The sequence below is a fragment of the Hyperolius riggenbachi genome, chromosome 9 (genome assembly GCF_040937935.1).
Source record: "Hyperolius riggenbachi isolate aHypRig1 chromosome 9, aHypRig1.pri, whole genome shotgun sequence".
NCBI classification, from domain to species: domain Eukaryota; kingdom Metazoa; phylum Chordata; class Amphibia; order Anura; family Hyperoliidae; genus Hyperolius; species Hyperolius riggenbachi.
Genome location: NC_090654.1, coordinates 285,967,335 through 285,989,329, shown reverse-complemented (window position 1 = coordinate 285,989,329; position 21,995 = coordinate 285,967,335). Strand labels below are relative to the sequence as shown.

At 47.3% G+C, this 21,995-nt stretch overlaps 1 protein-coding gene across 1 annotated transcript in view; it reads right to left on the bottom strand.

The window, feature by feature from the left end:
• Positions 1-21,995, bottom strand: part of LOC137533635 (alpha-1-antitrypsin-like) — a 70,290-nt gene that overhangs the window by 6,576 nt on the left and 41,719 nt on the right. The window contains exons 4-5 of the mRNA XM_068254976.1: positions 20,797-21,073; positions 17,054-17,201 (exon numbers count right to left, since the gene is read on the bottom strand). Of these exons, the coding sequence (XP_068111077.1) occupies positions 17,054-17,201; positions 20,797-21,073 (425 nt within the window). The remainder of the gene's footprint in view (positions 1-17,053; positions 17,202-20,796; positions 21,074-21,995) is intronic.

Genomic DNA, 21,995 nt, shown 5'->3' with positions numbered 1-21,995 from the left:
ATGTGCAGCTCCGAGCCACGTGCACCCTGATTGTGCTCACTATGCCGGAAGCATTCTGTGCATGAGCAGTAGCGATTTTCCCCTACTTCGCATGTGCAGAATGCTGCCGTGCACGGGGACGTGATGAGGAGGTGCATAGGCGACCAGCTTTAAGTGGTCACCGCTGCGGACTGGAGGGTTGCGGAAGTACAGGATGACGAAAGGGGGCTGCAAGAAACCCTAAGTAAGTTAAACTGTTTTTTTGTTTTAGACTGAAAGGATAACTGAGACGGGAATGATGGCAGTATTTATACTTAACTGGGGCATCTTCCAGCCCCGTGAGGTTGGTAGGCTCCCTCGCCGTCCTCTCTGGCGTCTCCATTCATATGTAATAACTCTCGGTATTCTGGCCAGTCGTGGGCTTCTGTGCATGCACGGCCAGGCCACGCTCCTGTGCCTGGGAGTGTTCTGCACCTGCACAGTACTACTGCACAGGCACAAAGCGCTCCCGGGTACAAGAGCATGACGGAGATGAGCGCGCATGCACAGAAGAGCATGGCTGGCCTGAATACTAGGAGCTATTACAATTGAATGGAGCCATCAGGGAGGACAGCGGACCTCATGGGGCTGGAGGAAGACTCAGGTAAATACTGGCATTATTCCCGACTCTCTCTGTAAGATTTCCTTTAAAGTAAATGGAATGAGCACCATCAGGATCCTCAGTCGCAATTCCCTAAACAACATACAGAGTGTGAAATAATGGACGCACAACCCAGTATACGGTACTTTCTAGAATCCTAGCAAATTTCTGGTCTCCAAAAGCCTTCCATGGCAGCGGGTCGAATACTGCTAACCTGGTGACAGCGCTGGAACGTGGAGACCGTCAGAGGAACGGGGAGGCTCTATTGGACCCAGAGCCTTTCCTCTCCATAGGTAAGTATCTGGGTTTTTTTTCCCCACTTCAGTATTACTTACACATATGCAATTTTCCTATCAGATCGGCTGATCCAGGGGCATAACAATAGACCCTGCAAGGGATGCAGCTGCAGGGGGGCCCAGAAGCAGCAGGGGGATCCATGGGGGGAGAAGTTTCTTTTCTCTGTCCTGAGACACTTACAACTAAGGGCACAATTCTTCTAATGACTGCCTCTGCTTGGCCACTAATAAGGAATCATACAAAGTTTTGCAGACTAAGATTTGTAGACAGTCCCTATGCAGTGGGCAGCAGGGTCTTGTGTACAGTGCCCTTCCTCCAGCCTCTCTACCCCTCCCCAAGTGCTCTGTATTGTAGTGATGCTGATGGAGTCTGCAGAGTCAGTTTTGCTCCATCAGAATGCTGCAGAGGATGTCAGTGCTATATAAATACATAATAATCATATGGTAGGGAATTAGACTATGACTATGGTAGGGTTAGATTGTGCACTCCTCTGAGGACAGTCAGTGACATGACTATGTACTCTGTAATGTGCTGCAGAGGATGTCAGTGCTATATAAATACATAATAATAATATGGTAGGACATTAGACTGTGACTATGGTAGGGTTAGATTGTGCACTCCTCTGAGGACAGTCAGTGACATGACTATGTGCTCTGTAAAGTGCTGCATAAGACACCAATGCTATATAAATACATAATAATCATATGGTAGGACATTAGACTTTGACTGTGGTAGGATTAGACATCTCCTGCTGCACTTTACAGAGTACAGAGTCATGTCACTGACTGACCTCAGGGGAGCTGACAATCTAATGCCATCAGCGGGAGTGAGGACACGGCAATGCCGGCGCAGTGGTTTTCAGACTTTAAAGTCAGAAATTCCAGAAGTGAACCTGAGGCGGGGCCGGAGCATCGGTGAGTGGCTGCGCCAACACAGGATGTCTGTGGGGGACCATTAGAAGCCCCGGGTAAGTTCAACTCATTTCCCCCCAACCCCCTACAGTATTCCTTTAATAAGCCCAGTTTATCTAACCTTTCTTGGTAAGTGAGACCTTCCATCCCTCGTATCAGTTTTGTTGCTCGTCTCTGCACCTGCTCTAAAACTGCAATATACAGTACTTCCCTTAATGCGGTGCCCAGAACTAGTGTTGGGCGAACAGTGTTCGCCACTGTTCGGGTTCTGCAGAACATCACCCTGTTCGGGTGATGTTCGAGTTCGGCCGAACACCTTATGGTATTCGGCCAAACTGTTCGGCCATATGGCCGAACTAAGAGCGCATGGCCGAACGTTACCCGAACGTTCGGCTAGCGCTGTGATTGGCCGAACGGGTTACGTGGTTCGGACCCGAACGCGCTCTGATTGGCCGAACGGGTCACGTGGTTCGGGTAAATAAATACCCGATCCACGTCATTTCCCCGCCATTTGTCTGTGGGTTTAGCTTTGGGTAGGCAGGCAGGGTAGTTCTCTCTCCAGCCAGGCTAGCCAGGGTCCCCCGGTCATTGTGTCGCTGCTGGGAATAGTAGTACACCGCTCAGCCACACTATATAGCATTGTGTTTACTGCCACTCTGTGTGTCTGCTGGGAACAGTAGTACACCACTCACCCTGTATAGCATTGTGCTCTGTGTCGCTGCTGGGAATAGTAGTACACCGCTCAGCCACATTATATAGCATTGTGTTTACTGTCACTCTGTGTGTCTGCTGGGAACAGTAGTACACCGCTCACCCTGTATAGCATTGTGCTCTGTGTCGCTGCTGGGAATAGTAGTACACCGCTCAGCCACACTATATAGCATTGTGTTTACTGCCACTCTGTGTGTCTGCTGGGAATAGTAGTACACCGCTCACCCTGTATAGCATTGTGCTCTGTGTCGCTGCTGGGAATAGTAGTACACCGCTCAGCCACATTATATAGCATTGTGTTTACTGCCACTCTGTGTGTCTGCTGGGAACAGTAGTACACCACTCACCCTGTATAGCATTGTGCTCTGTGTCGCTGCTGGGAATAGTAGTACACCGCTCAGCCACATTATATAGCATTGTGTTTACTGTCACTCTGTGTGTCTGCTGGGAACAGTAGTACACCGCTCACCCTGTATAGCATTGTGCTCTGTGTCGCTGCTGGGAATAGTAGTACACCGCTCAGCCACATTATATAGCATTGTGTTTACTGTCACTCTGTGTGTCTGCTGGGAACAGTAGTACACCGCTCACCCTGTATAGCATTGTGCTCTGTGTCGCTGCTGGGAATAGTAGTACACCGCTTAGCCACACTATATAGCATTGTGTTTACTGCCACTCTGTGTGTCTGCTGGGAACAGTAGTGCACCGCTCACCCTGTATAGCATTGTGCTCTGTGTCGCTGCTGGGAATAGTAGTACACCGCTCAGCCACACTATATAGCATTGTGTTTACTGCCACTCTGTGTGTCTGCTGGGAATAGTAGTACACCGCTCACCCTGTATAGCATTGTGCTCTGTGTCGCTGCTGGGAATAGTAGTACACCGCTCAGCCACACTATATAGCATTGTGTTTACTGCCACTCTGTGTGTCTGCTGGGAACAGTAGTACACCGCTCACCCTGTATAGCATTGTGCTCTGTGTCGCTGCTGGGAATAGTAGTACACCGCTCAGCCACGCTATATAGCATTGTGTTTACTGCCACTCTGTGTCTCTGCTGGGAACAGTAGTACACCGCTCACCCTGTATAGCATTGTGCTCTGTGTCGCTGCTGGGAATAGTAGTACACCGCTCACCCACACTATATAGCATTGTGTTTACTGCCACTCTGTGTGTCTGCTGGGAACAGTAGTACACCGCTCACCCTGTATAGCATTGTGCTCTGTGTCGCTGCTGGGAATAGTAGTACACCGCTCACCCACCACTGTATAGCATTGTGCTCTGTGTCGCTGCAGGGAATAGTAGTACACCGCTCACCCACCACTGTATAGCATTTCTGTACTGCCACTGTACTGCTGCCAGTCAGCGTGTACTTTTACGTATAAGTGAAATGAAGAAGAAATCCTGTGAAAGAGGGAGGGGCAAGGGAAGAGGTGTTCCCCCTGACGGTTCAAGCACAGGCCACAGTGGAGCACCGAAGAAAACCCACTCAATACCGCCCATGTTGTCCAGGAAATCAACCCTCACAAATCCAAAAGAACAGGACCAGATAATTAATTGGATGACCTTTCAAGCGTCCAGCAGTGGGTTAAGCAACACCAGCACATCACGCACGAGGTCTGAGTCCTCAGCCAGTTACAACAAGGAGCCAGTGGGCACAAAGCAGACACAACCGGCAGCGACACCACGCACACAACTGCCAAATAACCAGTCCGAAGAATTTCCTCAGGACACAAAGGGGTATTCGCAGGAGCTATTCCCAGCCCAACAAACTTTCAAAGGTCAATGGAACTGCCAGAAATTTTGTGCGGATTCACAACCATTGACTGTGGGAAATGCACCGCGCACTGAAATGCAAGGCGAGTCCGAGGAGGACTCGGAAACCCAAATCCTAGAGCAAGTTGGGCAGGAGGGGTTTCAATTGCAGGAGGTCGGCCGAGAAGATCTTGAAGACGACGTTGGAGTGTGCTGCGCAGAGGTTGTTGTGGGGAGCTCTACTCCACGGCGGCGGCCCACAATCACATATGACGAGTTTGAGGAGATGGAAGAGCAGGAGGAGGGTATGGACAATGTTGACAGAGACCCAGATTTTGTATGTGAAGGAGAACATCGCCGTCGTAGCAGCAGCACAGATGAGTCTGTTAAAGAACCCACTGCTGCACGAGTTCGACTTGTGATACAAGGTAGGCGGCGCGAAATTTCAGGCACCACAAGCGTGGAAGTTCAAGTGAGACAAAAAAGAGGCGCAAACAGGAATCGCCAGCAAGGCAGGTGCTCCAAAGTCTGGCCTTTCTTTGAAGACTGCAGTGAGGATGGTACCATGGTGATTTGCAAGGTGTGCAAGACCCGCCTGAGCAGGGGGAAACATATTAACAACCTCTCCACCACCAGCATGACCCGCCACATGGTATCCAAACATCCCACTCTGTGGCCGCCAGGACAGGGTACCAGCAGCAACACTGCCTCCCTTGGGGTCACCAGACTCACCACCAGACCCTCCTCAGCAGCAGCAGTAGCCCAGCCATTGCGTGGTTCACAACAACATTCACAAACATCAGACGACGCTGACACTGTCACTTTCCGGAATAGTGCTCTTGAGGTCTCCCAGTCATCAAACACAACAACCAACAGCCATTCAGTGTGCAGCCCTACGGTTCAGTTGTCTGTCTCGGAGATGCTTGAGCGCAAGAGGAAATTGCCAGCAAATGACCCCCGGGCCGTGGCAGTAACAGCCAGCATAGCCAAGCTTCTGGCCTGCGAAATGCTGCCATATCGAGTGGTGGAGACAAACAGCTTCAAGGGCATGATGTCAGTGGCCATCCCACGTTACGTGGTTCCCAGCCGCTACCACTTTGCGCGTTCTGCAGTGCCTGAGTTGCATGAGCACGTGGTCAGCAAAATAACCCGAAGCTTGAAGAATGCTGTTGCCTGCAACGTTCACCTCACCACTGACACCTGGACGAGTTCGTTCGGCCAGGGTCGATACATCTCCCTTACCGCGCACTGGGTGAACCTTGTGGAGCCTGGCAGCGATTCCTCACCTGCTACCGCACGGGTGTTGCCCACACCGCAAACAGCTGCACCGCCGTCCCTCCCACTGGATAACAACAGCAGCACCTACCTCTCTGACTCCTTCTCCTCCAACGCATCTCAAAGCTGTACCTCATCCGGAAACGCTAACCCAGCAGCAGTAGGATCGTGGAAGCAGTGCAGCACAGCTGTTGGCATGCGTCAGCAAGCGTTGCTGAAGCTGATCTGCCTTGGGGATAAGCAGCACACAGGGGAGGAAATTTGGAAGGGAATAAAGGAACAGACGGATTTGTGGCTGGCACTGCTGGACCTGAAACCGGGCATGGTTGTGTGTGATAATGGGAGTAATCTCATTTGCGCTTTAAGGTTGGCTAAGCTGACACACATCCCTTGCCTGGCGCACGTGATGAACCTAGTAGTTCAGCGGTTCCTGAGGACATACCCAGGCGTGGCCGATCTTCTGTTAAAGGTGCGACGAGTGGCCAAACATTGTAGAAATTCCAGTACTGCTTCGGGGGCACTCGCCAAGATGCAGGAGCGCTTCAATCTCCCCCACCATCGCTTGCTGTGTGATGTCCCTACGCGCTGGAATTCTACGCTGCACATGCTAGCCCGCTTTTGCGAGCAGAAGAGTGCAGTGGTCCAGTACATGACGGCGCAGTACCGAGGCGCATCCGGACAGCTGCCAAGCTTCTGTGGATCCGATTGGGCCAACATGTTGAACCTCTGCCAAGTCCTCCAAAATTTTGAGCAATCCACGTTGCTTGTGAGCAGTGACAACTCTTCAGTATTACCATACCACCGCTGTGTTTACTGAAGAAGTCAATGTTGAAAATCAAGGAAACAGCTGTCATGATGCAACTGGGGGAATCTGAAGGAGAAAACGATCAGCGTGATGGTACCAACATCAGGCCATCTGCTGGCCCCAGCAGCTATGACGAAGAAGAGGAGGAGGAACAGCTGGAGTTGGAGCAGGAATTTCATGCCACCACTGTCGAGGGCCAGAGCGGTGCACGTTGGACTTCCACAATTCAGCGCGAATGGTCAGCAGAAGCAGACCAGGAAGAAGGTGACGACTATGATGCATCACAACAACTATCACAACGCTCACAAGAGGATGATGAGGATTCTGGCAGGACTCTGGCACACATGGCTCAGTTCATGCTAGACTGCATTGAACGCGACCCACCCATTGTGCGCATTCTGGACAACACCAATTACTGGGTTTATACCCTTCTGGATCCACGGTACAAACACAATGTTCCAAAACTGCTTGAAGAAAGAGTCAGACAGGTCAAAATGGAAGAATACCAGCAGGCCCTTGTGGAGACTTTAGAGAGGAGATTGACATCCTCCCCCTCCTCTAGCCAGTTGTACGCCGACAGACTGACTTCCGCAAACCCAGGACGACCAGGAGGGCAGCAAACAACACAAGCCGCAGCTAGTGCCCAAAAGGGAATGGTATCGGCAGTGTGCTTGGAGTGGGAAAATTTTCTGACACCCATGCAGCAGCCCACAGAACAGCAAGCGTGCAGATCCACCTCCAACACCGATCGCCTGGAGAAGATGGTCAAGGACTACATGTCAGATGGCGTAGCTGTGTTGAACAATCCATCTGCACCCTTCAACTATTGGGTATCGAAGCTAGACACCTGGCACGAACTGGCAATGTACGCAATAGAGGTGCTGGCTTGCCCGGCAGCCAGCGTTATGTCGGAACGCTGCTTCAGTGCTGCCGGAGGCATCGTCACAGATCGGCGTATCCGCCTCTCCACAGAAAATGCAGACCGTCTGACTCAAATTAAAATGAATCAATCCTGGATTGGAAACGACTATGCAACACTCCTGGACCCCAACCAAGTAACATGAACAATGACCATCTGTGCTGGGTTAGCGTTTCCGGTCCCTGTTTATGGAACCTCTTATCTTTATTACATTTATGACTGCATGGCGGCAAAAAGCATGCTATCCGCACGCTTCTTGTCCTCATGCAAGGCCTGGGTTGTTGTGTCTCAAAGCGTGGCCTTCTCCTCCTGCGCCTCCTCCTGTTCCATCACGTGTGCTGCTGCTGGGTTAGCGTTGCCGGTCATGGCGGCAAAAAGCATGCTATCCGCACGCTTCTTGTCCTCATGCAAGGCCTGGGTTGTTGTGTCTCAAAGCGTGGCCTTCTCCTCCTGCACCTCCTCCTGTTCCATCACTTGTGCTGCTGCTGGGTTAGCGTTTCCGGTCCCTGTTTATGGAACCTCTTATCTTTATTACATTTATGACTGCATGGCGGCAAAAAGCATGCTATCTGCACGCTTCTTGTCCTCATGCAAGGCCTGGGTTGTTGTGTCTCAAAGCATGGCCTTCTCCTCCTGCGCCTCCTCCTGTTCCATCACGTGTGCTGCTGCTGGGTTAGCGTTTACGGTCCCTGTTTATGGAACCTCTTATCTTTATTACATTTATGACTGCATGGCGGCAAAAAGCATGCTATCCGCACGCTTCTTGTCCTCATGCAAGGCCTGGGTTGTTGTGTCTCAAAGCGTGGCCTTCTCCTCCTGCGCCTCCTCCTGTTCCATCACGTGTGCTGCTGCTGGGTTAGCGTTGCCGGTCCCTGTTTATGGAACCTCTTATCTTTATTACATTTATGACTGCATGGCGGCAAAATGCATGCTTCCTGTGCAAACAAAACAGACATTTCTTGCATGTTAAAGACAGTTTTCCCTTTAAAACTTTAAAATCGATTTTCTCAAAAACTATAAGCTCTTTTTGCTAAAAAAAAATGTTTCCTCTTGTACCCACTCCCAAGGTGCACATACCCTGCAAATTTGGGGTATGTAGCATGTAAGGAGGCTTTACAAAGCACGAAAGTTCGGGTCCCCATTGACTTCCATTATGTTCGGAGTTCGGCGCGAACACCCGAACATCGCGGCCATGTTCGGCGAACGTTCGCGAACCCGAACATCCAGGTGTTCGCCCAACACTACCCAGAACTTGATTCTATATTCCAGATACGGCCTTACTAGAGAGTAATCAGAAACAAACTTCATCAGTACACCAGGAGAAGTTTCAAATACTCTGCACTTTTATTGTGCAATTATGCCACAGATTGTTCTGACAATTGTTTTGGGGGCCTCGCAAGGTCCCCCTTTCTCAAGGCATGTGGTATCCTATGCTAGGTATACACGATGCGTTTTTTCGGTCGATTTTCCGTGTGATCTATTTTCAATTCGTTTTTCCACTTGATTTCCCGCTTGATTCTCTTATCTTTTCTTATCTACTTCCATTCACTTCTATGAGAAAGCGAACAGAAAAACAATCGAAAATAAGATCGGACATGTCGGAAATTATGTATCGAACCATCTATCTGCCAAATTATCTTATGGTGTGTACCCAGCATTTCTAGAGTATAGAGATGGCCCAAACAGTTCACCGGTGGACAGTTCCCAGCGAACTTGGGCTGTTCGCCTTTCGCATTTACTGCAAATGTTTTTTGAAAAAAATGTGCATTCGCATTCTTTACATTAAAGTCAATGTCCGTAGAATTTAGCGGTAGATAGCCCCCATACGTGCAAGAAACTCCAAATTTGCAGGGTATGTTAAAGAGGACAGTGGGAACAAGAGAATTTTTTTTTTCAAAAAGACCTTATAGAAAATTGATTTTAAAGTTATTATAGGAAAATATTTTAAATGTGGTAAATGACAGATAATGTATCAATTAAATGGTAGTGTAAATTTACATATATCAAAGGAAAGAGCAGGGAATTTCGTGGCAGGGTTTCTGCATAAGGACCCCCAGGAAACCCCGTGGAAGTGGCATCGCTTTGGCCAGGGATCGCTATACAGCCACAAAATGACTGTATAAGGTCCCTGGCAACTTTACTTATTTTTTGGACCTTTTTTTTTTTTTGTTCAGAGTATGAGAAATGCAAAAAAATTACGCCAGGTCCCCTTTCCTGAGCCTCTTTAACCCCTTGTCCCCCATGCAAGTTGTGATAGCCAGAATGCAAAGCCCGAGCCGCGTGGGGCTTCGCACCCTGAGCTATACCAGCCCGCATGGTCCATTATATGTCGGGCTCTTTGGGGGGGAGGGAAGGCCAGGTCTTCCACAGAGCCCTTGTCCAATCCATGGACAAGGGGCTCTTACCCAACTCTGGTGCCCTCAGAGGAGGTGCGGGTTGACGACGCCCTGGGGGGATCATAGTGGCAACTGGGAGTCCCTTTTAAGAAGTGGACCACCGGATGCCAGCCCCCTCCCCAGGAGAGCACCCAAATTTGGTGTTTCTAGAACATAAGGGGGCTTTGCTATTAACCGGTAAAGTCTGCAGCCGTTCGCCTGCCATTAAAGTCTATAAAGCCCGCTGGGAATGGCAGATTTGCGAAGTTTGGCGGATATTCACGTTCCAAATCCGCGAACCTAAAATTTGAAGTTCAGCCCATCACTAATTGATGCCTGACAAAAGCAAAAGAGGAGTTTGCCAAAAGTTAAAGGACCATTTTCTCAAACCCTCTCCCCCAGAGCCATTGCATACCATGGACAAGGTGTTCTTTCACACCTCCAGTGCCCATGAGGCAGGTGTGTGGTTGTAGGCCCAGGGGAGCCATGGTGGCATCTGGAGGCCCCCTTTAAAATAATTCACAAGTGAATTTAAAATAAATAAATAAAAAAACAGATACCTAAGGAGAGGGAAGGCTCTGGGTCCTATAGAGCATTCCTGTTCCTCTCGTGGTGCCCTCATTCCAGTGCTTTCACCCCCATTCAGATATGCCACCACAGGAGGCTTCAGGAGCCCGAGTGCTCTTAGAGACAAGCAGCTCCATATTGCGCATGCGCAAGTGTGAAAGAGAGTGCGCTTGTGCAGTACAGAGTGGCCAGTCTTCAGGAGAACTCCGAATTTTGACGTTTCACAGAGCAGCATTTGACCAATCAGTCGAATACCTCTAATGGGGTGACAGAGCTGGAATGCGGGGGCCAGGAGAGGAGCAGGAAGGCTCCATAGGATCCAGAGCCTTCTTGCTCCATAGGTGAGTATCGGTTTGTTTTTGTTTTAAATTCAGTTCAGATTTTCTTAACCTGTTGCCGACTGCTCCACGCCAATTGGCATGAGCAGTGCGGCAGCCCCAGGACCGCTCCATGCCCATTGGCGTGAACGGCCCTCTATGAGGCTAGCAGGAGATCGCGCGCATGCTGCGCCCGCATCTCCTGCTTGGGGGGCGGAGCTCCGCCCCGCCTTCAGTTTCTGAGCGGCAATCGCTGAAGCCTATGACGGCTGATCACGCTGATTGGCTGGCGGGGGGAGGGAGAGATATAGAATAAATAAAAAAATAGCACATTTTATTGAAAATTTAATAAAATAAATATTTACCCCCAAAAAAACAAACACCTGGGGGGCCATCAGACCCCACCAACAGAGAGCTCTGTTGGTGGGGAGAAAGGGGGGGAATCACTCGTGTGCTGAGTTGTTCGGCCCTGCAGCTTGGCCTTAAAGCTGCAGTGGCCATTTAAGCAATAAATGTCCTGGTCACTAGGGGGGGTTAACACCGCAGTCCTCAAGTGGTTAAACAACCATAAACTTTATAACCATAAATATGTACCTATAATTAATATTCCCACGCCAATATCCTTGGCAATGATCCTACGCCAATATCCTCTCGACCTTGACTGAAAATCCTCGAAGTCATGCACCTCTCCCCACGGCCGGCACTTGCTACACTAAAGTATTAGCAAACCCTGGCAAAGCATCTTTAAAGGAATACTGTAGGGGGGTCGGGGGAAAATGAGTTTTCTGACTTCAATGTCTGAAATTTCTTTAGTGAACCGGAGGCGGGGCCGGAGCATCGGTGAGTGGCTGCGCGGGCACAGGGTGTCTACGGGGGACCATTAGAAGCCCCGGGTAAGTTCAACTCATTTTCCCCCGACCCCCCCCTCTCCTACAGTGTTCCTTTAAATAAGCTGCCCAGCCTGCCCATTGGTCTTTTAAGAAGCCACCATGAACAACAACAGCCTGTTATACCAGTCTGCATGGGTGACAAGAGGCTTGGAGGGGTGGGCAGGGAGGGGAACTTGGTGCTGTCTGTTTTCTTAAAGGGAATCTTAAGTGAAAATAAACTTATGATAAAATTAATTTTATGTGGGTACACATGTTGCGATTTCCCGCTCGATCAGCAGGATTGATCCTGGTCGATCGATTATTTCCGACATGTTCAATCGGGTTTCGATTGATACAGCTGTCGATTTTGCATATTTAACATGACTAAATCGATGGCTGTATCAATCGAGACATGATCGAACATGTCAGAAATAATCAATCAACCGGGATCGAGCTTGAGATCAAGCGGGAAATCGCAACATGTGTGCCCAGCATATGGAATAGAACATAAGCAGCAAAGATATGAGTCTCATAATTGTTTCCAGTACAGGAAGAGTTAAAAAAACTTCAGTTGTTATCTATGCAAAAGAGCTTCTTTGAGCTCTCCAACCAATTTAGTCAAAGAGCAGCGCTATTTTCTGAAGCACTTAACTCAGTCTGTCTCTCACTGTTTCTTGTTTGTTTTTAAGGTTATATCTGCAGATCTAAATGACCCTTTGAACTTTCCTGCTTTGTTTCATAGTTTAAAGTATAGAGTATTGTTTGTAAACTGCAAATATTAGAGAATGATGCAATGCTCTAAAAAAAAAGTTATATAACTGAAAATAAAAATATGAGACACTTTTCTTTGCTACTAATGTTATATGAATTACCCATACTACACGTACAATTCATTATATCGCAAGTTTTTTTTTTCCGCTTCAGTGTCTCTTTAAAATTTATATATAAAACACGAAATTTGGTGTATATTAAAGTGTAATTGTCGGGCATAAAATCAAAAATCAATTCTTTATTTTTATCTGGTAAACAAGTAATAAGCAGTGCTGCTCATCCAGATTCCGGATATCCGGGTAACCCGGATATCCGACCTTTTTTCAGCTATCCTTTTCTGATTCAGATACCGGATTTCTACAGAAATCCGGATAGCTATCTGTGGATAGTTGGCTGGCAGTGTGGATATCCGCGGATATCTGCAGAAATCCGACTATTGAGATACTGTATGACGTCCAGGACGTCATTGAGCCAATCAGAGCGCTCCCAGCAGAAGCCCCAGCAACCAATCACAGAGGGGAACCCTGGCCAGCCCCACCTGACCTCATTGAGCCAATCAGAGGGCTCCCAGCCTAAGCCCTGGCACCCAATTAGTGTTGGACGAACAGTGTTCGCCACTGTTCGGGTTCTGCAGAACATCACCCTGTTCGGGTGATGTTCGAGTTCGGCCGAACACCTCATGGTGTTCGGCCTTTTTAGTTCGGGTTCGCCCGAACTATTCAATGCCCGCCGAACAGGCCTGAACAGGGCCCCTGTTCGGCCGAACAGGGCCCTGTTCGCCCGAACATGCCGCAATACGGCCCCCCTATGGGGTCGCAGGCATAAGGGGGGAGCATGCCCCGATCGCGGGGGGGGTCGGAAATTCCCCCCAACCCCCTTTACTAGCGCTCCCCCCTCTGCCCGCTTCCCCATAAAAAAAGTTTAAGGCAAGTTAAATAGTACCTGGTGGCTGGCACTGGCAGTGGAGTGAGGAGGAGGAGGAGTCCGAGTAGCAGAGTGACGCGTTGAGGCCGGGCAGCGGGCGGTTCAGCGGTAGTACCCTTGTGGTACTTCCGCCCTTTCTCTGACCTCACATCCTCTACGTGATGACGCATACGAGGGTACGCGTGACGCGTACCCTCGTATGCAGAGGACGTGAGGTCAGAGGAAGGGCAGAAGTACCACAAGGGTACTACCGCTGAACCGCCCACTGCCCGGCCTCAACGCGTCACTCTGCTACTCGGACTCCTCCTCCACCTCACTCCACTGCCAGTGCCAGCCACCAGGTACTATTTAACTTGCCTTAAACTTTTTTTATGGGGAAGCGGGCAGAGGTGGGAGCGCTAGCGGAGGGGGTGGGGGGAATTTCCGACACCCCCCCCCCCCCCCGCGATCGGGGCATGCTCCCCCCTTATGCCTGCGACCCCATAGGGCCCCCAAAATGGGCATGTTCGGGGGTCCCATTGACTTCCATTGAGTTCGGCGTTCGGGCCGAACATGCCGAACATCTGGCCCATGTTCAGCCTGTTCGGCCCGAACCCGAACATCCAGGTGTTCGCCCAACACTACACCCAATCACAGAAAGGAACACTGGCCAGCCCCGCCTGTATAATAAGGAGGGCTGCCATGATGAGACATATCGTCCTTGCTTGTGAATGCTCACTGAGAGACATGCTCCAGTGCTGCTGGCCTAGCAAGTGCTGTACACAGTGATAAACCTAAAGCTGTTCAGTGATTAACCCCTTCACTATCACTACACTATTGTTGTATTGTTAATTAGCTTGATTTCATTGTGTGACAGTCAGAGTGTGTGCTGCAGGGCTACTGCAGCTGCTATGTGTCTGTGTGTGTGCTGTGCACAGACCAGGCCAGCTGCTGCCTGCTGGCCAGCTATTAGCCTTAGCTAGCTACAGTATAGGTTAGGTTAGGTTAGGGAATAGGATTACTGTGTTATTGTTTAGTTAGTACTGTAGTACTGCTGTCAGTGCTAGTAGTTGTTAGAGTAGTAGTGCTACTGTGTTAGCTTACTATAGAACTGATGTGCTGCTGAGCAGTGCCAGTGTGACAGTTAGTGTCTTCTCCTCTGCTGTCTGACTGTTGCTCGGCACGTGGCACTTGGCACATGGCACTTGGCACGTGTGATGTGGCACCTTGCACGTGGCACTTGGCACTTGGCATGTTCACTTTGCACTTGGCACATGGCACTTTACATGTGGCACGTGCAAAGTGCCAAGTGCCACGTGTAAAGTGCCACGTGCAAAGTGCCACGTGCCAAGTGCAAAGGGCCACATGCAAAATGCCAAGTGCCAAGTGCCAAGTGCCACTGCCAAGTGCCACGTCCGGCATGCTCCTGGCAGACGTTACACCTGCTGCATTGCCCTGCTCCTGCTGCCTTTGCTGCTCCCACCGCCAGGGTGCCACACTGCTGCTGTGCTGATACCACCCATATTTAACCTAAATCACAATTGCTGCATCATTTTTTGGAGGTGTCTAGGCTGAAAACTGCCATGTCCCAGTTGTGTGGTTGGACTTTGGACACAATGTGGGCTGCACGACTGCTGTCTGGAACCTAGTCCTGATGGATGTTAATTGACAGCCAATTTTTTTTTTTTTTGGGGGGGGGGATTTTAAGTCCCCACATTATCAATTACTGTTCCTCTTTAAAAAATAATGATTCTACATGCCTCATTTACCCTAAAAAACGTTTTTAAAGCAATTTAAAGGCCAGATATCCGAAACCGGCCAGATATCCTGGATACTGAGGTCTGATATCCAATTCGGATCCGGATTGGAAAATTTTGAAATCGGATACCTATTTTGAAAAGGGGTATCCGAGCAGCACTGGTAAGGATGCTAACTAGGTAATACAAAAGTTAAAATCACTATCACTTTTCTTGTTGATAAATGATCCTTCCCCAGTTTACCTGACTCTTACTTGGTACACACAAAATTTGGTACGCAAAAAGGAAGTTGCAGGGCATTCTGGGTTGTCCTTTTTTGCTTCTCTACTTCCCTTCAGACTTAACTAATGCAGCCTGATTGGCTGAAGCCTCATTCCTTCCTGTTTTCCCCTCCCACACCTCTATTCCTCTGTGATTGGCCAGTATTTCTCATTTTCTCATGCTGAGACAATGCACTTTCTAGAGGAGGGTGGGCAATGAATACACAATCAGGCAGAGGAGAGTAAGGGAGAAAATGACACCAGGATTGGCTTCAAAGACAAGAAAAAAGACAAACACCTATATAGCGCTTTTCTCCTGGCAGACTCAAAGCACCAGAGCTGCAGCCACTAGGACGCGCTCTATAGGCAGTAGCAGTGTTAGGGAGACTTGCCTAAGGTCTCCTGTCCAGTAAGGTGCTGGCTTACTGAACAGGCAGGGCCGAGATTCGAACCCCGGTTGCCCGTGTCAGAGGCAGAGCCCTTAACCATTACACCATCCAGCCACTTCAAAATAGCCACACTTAAAATGGGAAATGCTAAGAAGGATTTTCTCTTTTTTTACTGTAGAAAAATCACTAAAATCAAAATGTGGACAGTGCAATACATATGCTATGTAAGTAGAGCAAGTATTTATCTACTTATATATGTGATTTTTTTCTGAAATAGTGTGGCTGACAGCTCCTCTTTAAAGTGCTTCACGCAGCACAATGTCATTTTACCCATTTAAAACCATTTTTTCTTTGAACTTTTTAATATCGATTTTCTCAAAAACTACATCTTTTTCAACATTGTGTTTCCCCTCGTTCCCACTATTCTCCTTATCCTACCTAGCAAATTTGGTAAGTATAGCATGTGTGGGGGATTTGCTATTAACCACTAAAGTGGGCGCCATTGACTTTGCTTAACGGCCATTGACTTTGCTTAAAGGACTTACGAGGCCAAGTCCATAAAAAAAAAATGAAAAAAGTTAGCTACCTTGCTCAGCTTGTTAGGCACGGAGGACGCTGTCCGCGCCCTCCGTGCCGTTCCGCCTGGTCCCCGCCGCTGCACAGCCCCCCGAACGGTCCCCGACCGCGCGGCCCGGGTCGGGCTCCCCAGCCTGTACCAAGATGGCCGGCGGAGCTGGCCGCGGCTGCGCAGTCCGCATAGCCGCGAGTGCGGCTGCGCAGCTCTAAGGCCAACCCCCCGATCCACGCAACAGTAGCGTGGATCGGGGGGTTGGCCTTAGAGCTGCGCAGCCGCACTCGCGGCTATGCGGACTGCGCAGCCGCGGCCAGCTCCGCCGGCCATCTTGGTACAGGCTGGGGAGCCCGACCCGGGCCGCGCGGTCGGGGACCGTTCGGGGGGCTGTGCAGCGGCGGGGACCAGGCGGAACGGCACGGAGGGCGCGGACGGCGTCCTCCGTGCCTAACAAGCTGAGCAAGGTAGCTAACTTTTTTCATTTTTTTTTTTTATGGACTTGGCCTCGTAAGTCCTTTAAAGGACACAAGAAGGACACAAGAAGTGAAAATAAACTGATGCAATAAATGTATCTATCCTCCTTCTCCTAAAAATTGTTATTTTTTTTAGATATCTCATGGTTTTATTTTATTTTTTAATTCACTGAAGTATGCTAGAAGAACTAAAATCTATGAAATTAACGTTTTTTTTTCTCATTGCGGCTCTCGGAAGACATTTCCACTAGGGAAGTGTTTTCTGGTTGTAATTCCTTATCAGTAACTGTCACTTTCTTACCTAATTTTTAACTCTTTCAGGCAGAGATTGAAAATAAGGAATACAGCACAGTTACCTGTGTGCTTGGCACTGTACATACCCATGTCTATCACATCATGTCACCTTGTGTATCCTTTAAGAGTTTTGGAATAAATTTGTCGTACCACCCCAAGTTCAAGGAAAGGACTACCAGAGGTGTCCTCATTCATCCCTAACTGAAAGTAGAACTTACCTCAGACACTTTTAGTTCCTTGGATCCTGTAACCCCAGTAAGGTCGGCATTATTAGAAAACACTCTTTTAATGCCTAATGCAGTCAGTTCTTTCTTGAGGTCAACAGCTGAAGACATTTTAAATTTAGGAATTGATAGAAGGATTCCTCTGTAGAGGGAAATGTAATTATGATTAAAGCGGTATCGTCACCATAAAAATCAAATTTCAACAGCAACTGGTCTGAGTGTATTAAGTGATAAAGATGCTAATCCTGCATTCAAAACTTTCAAAACATTTTCTGCTGTTATGGTTTGGAGGTATCACATACCTTTGGAGCACTGGCTCTTTAGTAGTCGGTGCCAAAGAATTGCATGCTGGGGGTTCTTTTTATCTATAATATATTCCTCCTCTTCCATTTATTTCCCTGCCTAGCTGCTTATCTGAAACACGATCCCCTGCTCACTTGTGTTTACAAGCAAGGCTGAGGCGACTCAGCGATTGGAGGAGACATGAAAAAAAGTAAAGGGCATAAATGACATCACGAGTTAGCCTTAACTGTGGGCATAAGACATGGCCCCCACCAGGAACAGAATTCTCGTAATTTATTATATAACATTCACTGAAATCAAAACGTGGACAGTATAATACATGTGTTATGTAAGTTAGAGTGACCAGACGTCCCGGATTGCCCGGGACACGTCCCGGATTCGGGGTCCGCTGTCCCAGACAGCATGAGGTCCCGGGAAACGTCCCACTTTCAGCAGCGGGACGTCCCGGCCTCGGGACTCTGGCCACTCTCTCCTCAATGAACTGGCAGCGGCGTCTATAGACGCCAGGTTGGACCCACAAAAATCTGGTCACTCTATGTAAGTAGATCAAGTATTTATCTACTTATATATGTGTTTTTTTTCCCTGGAATAGTATGGCTGATCCTACTGCTTTAACACAATGCATTCACAAGGGCTTCTTAGACAGTCGATAAAGGCATAGGCATTCAATTCACTTGTTCTCATAAGTTTCCTCTTAGGAGATCATTTTTCATCTTCTGTTACAAGAATTTTTAGTACTCTGCAATTGAAAAAATACCAAAAAGTAGGTGGACTGCTAAAATTATTATACTGTATATAAATTATATTCTTGGTTGCTGGTGGCTTGAAAGGCATTTTAGGTTGTGAAAATATCACCTAGGTGAAAACGTAGGAGAACAAGTGAATTGAATACAGGCCAAGGGCTACCAAAACTTTGATCCCGAGCAGGTTTAACAAATGTACCTGCCCTTTTCCACCATAATTGTGAGTATCTTCTTGGGTAAACTATCCAGTTATGAAACAAAATATTTCCCAGATCTAGCCACTCACACCCCATCACGTTTGCTCCTAAACAGGAAGTAGTTACAGTAACTCCCAACACAAAGAATGTAAGTGGCATCCTGCAAGGGATGATGGGTCGCCACCAGTGAGCAATGGACTACTTTGTGGTAGCCCCCAGATCATGACCCCAGGGATCGCCCAGCTAGAGAAAACAGAGAACATGTGACGCTAAATTGTTCAAAGTCAATTGCTGCAGACAAGTGGAAGTGGGTCACAAGCCAAAGGTGAAAACAGATCGAGTTCAACTGTAAATGGATAGCAGGCCAAAGGCCAATAACGATGAGACAGTCAGGATGAGGTAAGCTAAGTACAAGTACTACAGTCTAACCCAAGCCTAAAAAACTATCCGCACTGAGTACACAGTGAGGCAGACTTTTTTGGGCAGAAGACTTGAACATTTACTTCATTATAACCTTTTTGGTACACTCCTGCTGTCATACTCATGCAAGGTAGGCCATGGCTTTGTTTGTTTGGCTAAGTGCGAGACCCCTTACAGCGTTATGCCTTATGCTGGGCATACATGGTGCGTTTCTGCGGCTGAATCAAGCGATTAGATGGCGCGAGGACGCGCGGGAGTCGATCTGGCGGCATAATCGAGCCACAGAAACGCACCCTGTATGCCCAGCATTACACACATAAACATTTAATTGACATGCAAGGTTTGGTGCCAAAGCATTGTTCTTGTTTAATCTCTTGTTATTGACCTAGGCTTGTGAACCCAATTATACTTAAACTCCACCTGCCCTGACCTATGGCCTGTTTACTGTTTACATGTTTTCTGCCTGCCCAAGACTTCAGCTATCCTTTCTGACAAACTCCACAACACAGAATTCTTTGAGTCACTGGTGGAACATTCCTACGGATCATGGCAGCTACCAGACAGCAAAGTTGTCCATTGCCCGCTAGCAGTAGCAGCCCATCATCCCTTTCAAGGTGCTCTGGTGATGACCTGTAGTTGCTTTGACTCCACGCCTAAGGAGAGCCCACAACTACCACTGGTGGGTGACTCTTGATCGTAACACCTGCACATTTGTGTTCGTTGTGGTGAATGCAGCCTAATAATGATCTTGGATTTCTAGAAGTTGTTGTATCTTTACAGGTGAAATTCTAAAAATTGGAATATTGTGTAAAAGTCCATTCATTTCAGTAATTCAACTTAAAAGGTAAAACTCGTATATGAAATAGACTCATTACTTGCAAAGTGAGTTATTTCAAGCCTTTATTTGTTATAATTTTAATGATTATGGCTTTATGGCTTATGGGAACCCCAAAATCAAAATCTCAGACTAATACCAAATTGTGAAAATGCTCAATATTCTCGGCTCAAAGTGTCTAATCAGCTAATTAATCCAAAACACCTGCAAAGGGTTCCTATTTCATACATTAGTTTCACCTTTTAAGTTGAATGACTGAAATAAATGGACTTTTGCATGATTTCCTTATTTTTCGAGTTTCACCTGCATGTCTATGTGTAAATACATCTTGTCTATGCTCATTTGTATGGCACTTGGGGCCTTTTTTCGTACGGTGAGGATATCTTTGTATAGAACTAATGAGTTTCAGAAGGTTAATGATGATTTATACCTGACAACTTGACATATTACATAACCATCGTGTAAAGATCATACGTTTATTTATCTGACTATCCCGTTCTACCACAGTAATTTTGGTTCCTGTGGAGCAAAAAAAATCACCTAAAGTAATTGTTATCTGTGTTTTGATGGTAACAGTAGATGGGAGAGTTTTTTTTTATTTTTAAAGACATGAAACTTTATTAAGCTATCAAAACTTCCTACTCCAGCTATGCAAAAAAAGGTAATTAATTAAAGTAAACCTGTGATGTTTGTGTGATACCATAAACCTAGATACTTATGGATCCTAAATAGGCTTCCTCCAGCAGAGTCTCGTTCCAGAGCTGGGCCCTCCCGAAGTGTGGCTTCCCTGCGCATGCATAATAGCTCTGTACCACTTGGCTTTCTTCGGCAATAGCCAGGCCGGTGCGCAGTATGGTACGGGCATAGATGGCTCACATCTGCACAGTAGTATGGACCTGATCTGGCCCGGATATTGCCAAAGAAAGCCGAGCTGAATAGAGCTAGTGTGAATGCGCGAGGTATCAACATGCATTGACAAGCAGAGTTTTGGAGGTCCATCTGTTGGAACGAGACTGCAGAGAAGAACGGGAAAAGCCTCTTTAGGATCCAGAGGCTTTCACCACCCGAAGTGAGTATCCCCATAGGGGCATTATTTTCACTACAGGTACCCTGTAAGGTTTTTTTTGCACACCAAAGAGTAAAACACTAATGGGGCATCAGACTGCTCACATAAAGATGGGCATTGGGCAAGTCTTTCATCTCATATCTTTCTTGGAGATCAGAAAAAAAGGATCTTACTCGTACATTGGTTCCATCTCTTCAATCCACTTCGATATAAAGTTATTTTTGAGAGCTCTCATCAGGTCTTCAAATCTTCCAGGATCTGGTACAATGAAGAAGGCTGAGATGCTTCCTAAATATGGGACCTCAACCAGTGTACATCCCACCTCCCTTATGTAGGCCGTACGATAGCTTCCTTGTCTGCTCATCATTGGCACTGTGATAACTGTTTTATTATCCACATGAAAGTCAGCATCATGCGTACGCCTCTTGTCAAAAGCATCCTTCCATTTTCCTGAAAAGAAAATCAAAATATCTGTCACCTATTAGCATTCTTCATTAACACTTCTAATTTAAAGGGGACCTGAACTCAGAACTTCCTCTCTGCTCTAAAAGATAAGCAACAGCATAATTACCTTTAAAGGAAAACATTTCTTTGTTACAGCTGATACAAATCCTGCAATAAATCTGCAGTGTGTCTGCTTCCTGCTTTCATGGAAGCAGACATAGGGCTAAGATTCTGTTTACCAATTTGGTCTCTGGCTCTGCTAGTGATGATCATAACCAGCTAATCACTGTTACGTGAAATTTCATGTCAATTTGCGCAATTACGACTATATGTAACTACGATTTGTAAATTCAGTTGATTTTGTATATACATTCGTAATGTCATGTAATTTTTGCATAACTTTGTGCTGACTTTAGCAGTGAGTGAATAGCAAAGCCTCCATATTGAGACCAAAATTGCTTTGTATGTTAAAGTGGATCCGAGAAACTTTTACTCATTGCATAATTGTGTTCCTTTCCTATTGTTTATAGGGCATTCCTCAAGCCTAATACTTTTTTGTTTTTGTTTTAATACTCTAATTCCCTATAAACTAAATAAACCACGCCCACAGGTTTTCAGAGAGCCTTGGCAGTAGCAAGGGCTCATGGGAGCTCAGTCTGGGCAGGAGGAGGAGGAGGTGTTACTAGATTCTTTTGCAAATATGTGTCATCCAGATACATTAATTACAAGGGAACTTGTAAGGATTGTGAGGTATTTATGACAAATAGATAAGGCCCCTGGTTTACTTAAAGTGGATCCGAGATAAACTTTTACCCATTGCATAATTGTGTTCCTTTCATATAGTTTATAGGGCATTCCTCAAACCCGATACTTTTTTTGTTTATTTTAAAGGAATTAGAGTATTAAAACAAAACTAAACAAGCCTTGC